Below are 6,447 nucleotides of genomic sequence, written 5' to 3' on the forward strand. Positions count from 1 at the left end.
GGACAGTGTGGTGGGGTGCTAACTCACTGATCTGAGGACAGTGGGGCGAAACCCTTAAGATGGCAGTGAATCACAGCAGTCTTTACTGCATTGATGTGTCCACGGTATGCATTCATATTCACACTTTCACCTTAATGAGAGAACAGCAAGATCCCAACCCCGCCTCTCCCAGGTAACTTATTTTCATGGAACAGTAACTGTACCAGCAACGGGAGAAGACAAAGGTCATCGGGAAAGAGAACGAGGTGAATAACTTTGAAGTGGTTCGAGGTTCCGAGACGCGGTCCAAAGGTAAAAGCACGGTGCGTTGCGCGGCGTGAACACAGCGGTCAGAAGGGTAGCCCGTTAGCAGACAGAACACAGAGCGCTGTCCCGGCCGCTGAGATTGGCTGGGCTCGGTGTCAGGTGTGTGCGCTTCCCGTTTACCACGGGGAGGTCAATCCCACTGTAGACAGCAGGTCCATTCTGGGGGGGGGGGTTTGCTGTCATTGTGCTCAGAGCACAATCAAAACTGCAGTGCAATGGAGCCTGGGAAAGCCACACCCCCTATGCACTCTCACTCTCGATGGCTCCGGCATGCTGGGACCCCCCCCCCCCCCCCCGCAGGGCCTGTGTGTGCTCAGCTGGGATGGCCAGTGTCTGGGACGCTGCCGCTGTGCTTTACCGAAAACACCAGCGTGCCCGTCTGCGTGTGAAACAGCCCGGGGCGGGGCCTTGCAGATTTCGGGTATCCTGCAGCCCAGGGGTCCGTATTGACAGGGAACATTCTCTCCCCCGCCCCCCCAAAAAAAACCACAGGAGTTCTCATGAGGGAGATATAATATAAAACTATTTAAGATGCAATATCACAAAGGTGTGATTCCAGTGTTCGTAACTGAACACTGTGATGCTGGTGTAACGACCACTCCCGGTAACTGAACCTTGAGAGTTGAGAGAGAGTTTGAGAACATCAGCTTTGAAATGATAGGGGAAAAAATCAAAAAATAAAAATAAAAATAACACATTACAAAAACAACGTCTCTTCAAAGGGTTAAAAGAGACAGTGCCCCATCAGGCACGCCTAAACCCAAAGGTCAGAGGTTGCGGCGGGCACCCTGCCCAGAGCGGTGAAGAGGGTGAAATGATTAACGAGAACGAGGACTCGTTTACTGCCCTGGGGGGGGCGGATCTGCGGGTGGTGTGAGGACAGCTGGCACTGAGAGATTTCACTTTAACACCTCCGAGACGCTGCCCTCGACCCCGGCCTGTGCCGAGCGCTTATCCTCCGCACCGTCACACACGCACATCAAACAATATACATACCCTGGCCAAGCTTTTAAGATGAGAATGGTTACCACAGTGTTGTTTGTTCGGTATTATCCATTCCTGCAAGCTCCAGGACGTGTGTAAGAATTTGTTCCTATGGCACAAATTCAAGGACCTTTCAAGTCTGAAGGTCCCACTTCACCAAAATCCCAGGGGCTGTACAGTGGACCATGTCATGGATGGGTGTTGCAGACCATCAATAATGTAATAGGGTGTATGTATATATATATGTGACGTTTAATTTAAAGGTACAATAGGCAATTTCAGACTTCTAACGGTCAAGAGAGGACTTGCAGCAACAAACACCCTATTTTGAAACTCGAATTTAAGGGCTATAAACACAAGCATGTCAACATGTCAGTGAGCCTTTTTCAATGATAGGCAGGGATTTACAATGGTCATGCAACAATGTTGTAACACAAATCTCTTGCCTATTATGGGGAGGTGATTTAAGTACACACTCACACTAACTCGCCCTGCCCTACATTTCCTGCCATAGGTCGTGGGCTTGGAAGACACGGTGATGTCACAGCCCCGCTGACTCATGGGAGATTACCAGGATCCTGTGGGGCGGCTCAGATGAACACGTTTAGCCCCTGAGGGCAGAGAGAGCTTTTCCTCTGAGAAACCTCAGTAGCCTGTGCAGTGGGTTGTCCCGGCCTGTTTACAATACCATGTCTTAGAGTGGTCTCTGTAGAATGGGCTCGAGTGCTCTCTGCACAGTACAGCTAAAGTGGTCTCTGTAGGGTTAGAGTGCTCTCTGTACAGTACAGCTGTAGTGGTCTCTGTAGGGTTAGAGTGCTCTCTGTACAGTACAGCTGTAGTGGTCTCTGTAGGGTTAGAGTGCTCTCTGTACAGTACAGCTAAAGTGGTCTCTGTAGGGTTAGAGTGCTCTCTGTACAGTGCAACTGTAGTGGTCTCTGATAAGTCAGAATAGACTCAAACTCTGATCATCTCCATGCAGACCTCTGTACTGCCACAACCTCCAAGACCATTCAGACACTTTTAACACTGCGTTTGACCTGTTAGCCACAGAGAATATGTATTTAACTCCCACAACCAAAGGCCCTGGCCATTGAAAAGCAGGTCTCACACACACTCGGCCCAGATCAGCAGTGCGTTACCTAACACACAGTTATCGCACACACACACACACACACACTAGTTCAGCAGTGCGTTACCTAACACACAGTTATCTCACACACACACACACACACACACACACACACACACTAGATCAGCAGTGCGTTACCTAACACACAGTTATCTCACACACACACACACACACACTAGATCAGCAGTGCGTTACCTAACACACAGTTATCTCACACACACACACACACACACACACACACACACACACACACACTAGATCAGCAGTGCGTTACCTAACACACAGTTATCACACACTCGACTGCCCCTGACGTTACACGCAGCAGGATCAGGGCCCTAGCAGCAGCTCAGAACTCAAACCACAGGATAATCACAGGATCCCGATGGAAAGCACTCAAAACAGCACACTTCACTGGAGCCTCGCTTACAAACAGAGCTCAGCGGCCATTTATATCTACAACAGTCCTAACCCAGTTGGCAGTACTGAGAACCACAGCTTAATGACATAACCGTATAAGAGATGGCTCTACTTCGCCTCTGTAACTAACACACAATGGGGTCAGTGCTTCAGTTGTCCAGTAACCCTGGTAGTTTAAGTACACCAATGTCACTTATTTATTGCTAAAAATCCATGGAAATAATCAACAATACACACACAGTGAAGTGTATTTACAGCACGGAGGCCAGTTTTACTACCAGTCAGTCAAGTTCCTCTGGGCAGCTTTACACAATACAGTACTTGGAAGTTAAGCAGACAAGAACAAAGATTAATGGTGGGGTTACATTTACAAACAGGCAGGAATGAACCTCTAGACACACTTGTTAAAAGAAAGACTTCCTTGATTTCCACCCCTTTTATGGCTGGATACAGATCTGTTAAGTGATATAGAGTTTTAGGAATATATAAACTGTGGCATGAGTAGCTGGCCAATCAGACAACTTCTCCAAATATGCCCACCAATTTGTTCCATGGAAACATCTGACTGCAGCTTCAAAGCAGGTCAACACCTGCCTATCTGCACAATGCTATACTGTCCTTGATAACTAAGGATATAGGCCTAGGCATCGATCCAACTCCAGTATATTGCAATTTTATAGACACCATATGAAGCAATACACTGCACCACAGGTGTCTGAACTGCTGTATACACGATAGGGCATTAGGCCATATATTAGCCAGGAGTGATTGTTACATTAGCATCATATTTTCTAAATCATTAGAAAGTTCAGTTACAAACATTGTAAATCATTGGACAGTTAAGAACATACTTATCATATATTGTGATCTTACACTTGAAAGGATTCATTTGCAAGCTGATTATTCAGACTGTTGTACTACCTGTTTTGCAATGCATTTTATAATCATTCCTCAGCTTTTACAGATCACATTCCTACCTCAGTGGAAAAGGATATTTATTGGCACTCAACAGCCGGACCATAAGGAGCACATGTTGTTTGATCGCAAGGCTAGAGTGAATTGATAGGTTGTATAACAGCGATAATAGTCCATAAAGTCGATAGCGTGGAAGGTGTGCGCTAATATCAATGAGTCAATTAACATCACAGTGCTGTCCTTGATCCTGTTAATTATTTCTGATCATGTTGTGGAGAGAATTCAGGGGTGCAGTGTACAAACTCCAGGAGCAGGCAAACTGGGGGTAGCAAATATATAATGGCCCATAATAAGGATTTCATATTGTTCAGTGGGTTAACAGTAAACAAAGGGTACCAGGTTGACCCCTAACAGATAAGAGAAACGAGTACAAGTGCATGACATTCATGTGTAATAACGATACATTGATACACTATTATATTTGAATTATTAAACACTCAATTACTCGGTTACATTTTTACATTTTGTACAATCAAAACTGATGATTGACCATTTTTTGTAATGGAATTCGTCTTGTTGAATGCGTTCCATTAATATTCGGGACAGATTTATTGCAGGACAAAGCTTATCGCGCATGTGTAGCTAACTGGTATGATGGTAACACAAGACGTTGCTTTGGTTTATCTCGCGAATTGATCTCACTAAAAAATAACAAAGTTCGTCGCTGTCCAGGGCCGTGGTGCTGAACAGGCTGCAAAGACGCCCTGGTACCAAAACATAAACAAGGAAAGCGCTGATCACGCTAAAGGAATGCCATAGTAGTTGCTCACAGTGAATTCCAATGTCAGTCAAATGACTTAATTCAATAAAATCTAACTTCATAAGTACTGAATTCAAACTTTCGAGTCATACGTAAGGGAAGTCGCAATGTTGTACAGCACCTGAAAAGTAAAGCGTGTAAGATTCCAACATCGCCCGCAGGGCTTGGAAACGATAGGGGAAAAGGAATAGGGCTTACTTTGCAGCTTTTAAACTGTGAAGGCTTCCACTTCCACCGGTAAAATTTTTACTAAAACACGCCATATGATTCTACACGCGAAGGTATGCGAGAGTGTTCAACAAGTTTGTTCTGCAGCAGTTGGCCATCAAATCTACCGACCAACCAGATCCATTGTTGGAGCTGTGAACTTCAGCTAGGCTAAGGTTATCGCTTGCGGGATAATTTGTTTAGACGAATATCGACAGATCGATCAGATGAGCAATGCAAAGCGAGCTTTAATCAGTTCAGATGACATGTCTCTACAACAGCAACAGAGTTAATGCAACAGCAAACTGTACACTAATACACAGTGCTTACTGTAACTCATATTAGCGAATTTCTAAATTTTTATCCACATAATATCTATAGTATAAACCATGTAAGGCAAGATTGACTGCTGTCGCAGATTAATATACTTTCCCCAGTTTGTGCATTCAGCACAAGAACACGCAGCGCCACGACAGCGCACTGCGGTCAAACCGTGAATAAATCACCACGTTAACCTTAACATGGCAAGCTACTTTCTCTTGACTAGCTTGCCAAATATCATCTATCAATATCACCAAATATCATCTATCATCAAAACAATGTGTGGCAGTGAGCCAGCTATGTCGAGTAAAGCTTGCGACCGGTCCTAGGTAATTCTTGATTATTATTGCAATAACTTGCGCATTCGTTAACAGCCAGCTCCCCAACTAGCCACCTGGCTAGCTAACATTGTCTCCCAACGTGGAACAACACTGCGAAATGCTAACGTTAGCCAACTTAAGTGCTGTAATAGCTTGGGCCAGCGGGTGATTCCTGCGCATTCCACCCGCAACATTACCTTCTTCATCCTCGGAGCTTCAGCCACGGTCCCATCGCGATTTACGAAAGATTCTCCGCCGTTCTGCTGTGGATCTGCACGCTTCATAGCGGATGCTTGGGGCATCTTCGGGCTAGACATAGGAGAGGGGCTAATGTTTTGGTCCCCTAGAGCAGCCTCGAGTGTCAGTGCCGCAGACGAACTAGAAGTGCCCGTATTTGCTTCGTTTTTCACCAATCCCTTATCCTCTTCGCTCGGTGTCACCGGAGACACCAGCTCTTTATACGGGATGTCTTTCAATTCGCCCTCTGCCATTTTCGCTGCCACAACCTGCGTTGACATCTCAGCGATTTCTCAAGTGCCTGCACATATATACCAGCGGATACGGGCCAAAGTCATCAACGTGGAGCAGAGGATGCTGGTATATGTAGTGTTTTGTCAGCTTGTAGCGCAACCTTTTAATTTAGATTTTCTTTTTTAGACGCATATTTTAATCATTTAACGAAATGAAACTATTTATTACTATCTATTTATTTACTACTTATTACATGCGAAAAATACGTGTCTGGTAAAATACATTTCGTTTGTTAACTTTGGAGGAAGTACACCGAACAGTTAAAGATTGAAAATAACTAGGAAATGTTTTGACATAAGTCCCCAAATGTTTGTTACGCTGCGACATGATCCACTTTTAAAAAATGTAACCTGAAACGATACATACTGACAGATTAAGGAATACATATTGAATATTGGTTGGTATGTAGAATTAGGCTTTATTCCATTTCAATCCATTATATAAATTGAAATAGAATATATTGCTTCAAAGAATCAAGCACAAGAACTGAATTTTAA

The 6,447-nt window shown here is 44.6% G+C and overlaps 1 protein-coding gene across 2 annotated transcripts in view; it reads right to left on the bottom strand.

The window, feature by feature from the left end:
- The window catches only part of ahcyl2a (adenosylhomocysteinase like 2a), a 26,391-nt gene extending 20,434 nt beyond the window's left edge, over positions 1–5,957 (bottom strand). For both annotated transcript variants that reach the window (XM_061229342.1, XM_061229343.1), the window contains exon 1: positions 5,617–5,957. In XM_061229342.1, the coding sequence (XP_061085326.1) occupies positions 5,617–5,937 (321 nt within the window). In that variant the 5' untranslated portion in view covers positions 5,938–5,957. The remainder of the gene's footprint in view (positions 1–5,616) is intronic.
- Positions 5,958–6,447: the final 490 nt, after the last annotated feature.

Source organism: Conger conger, chromosome 19 (assembly GCF_963514075.1).
Source record: "Conger conger chromosome 19, fConCon1.1, whole genome shotgun sequence".
Taxonomy (NCBI): Eukaryota; Metazoa; Chordata; class Actinopteri; order Anguilliformes; family Congridae; genus Conger; species Conger conger.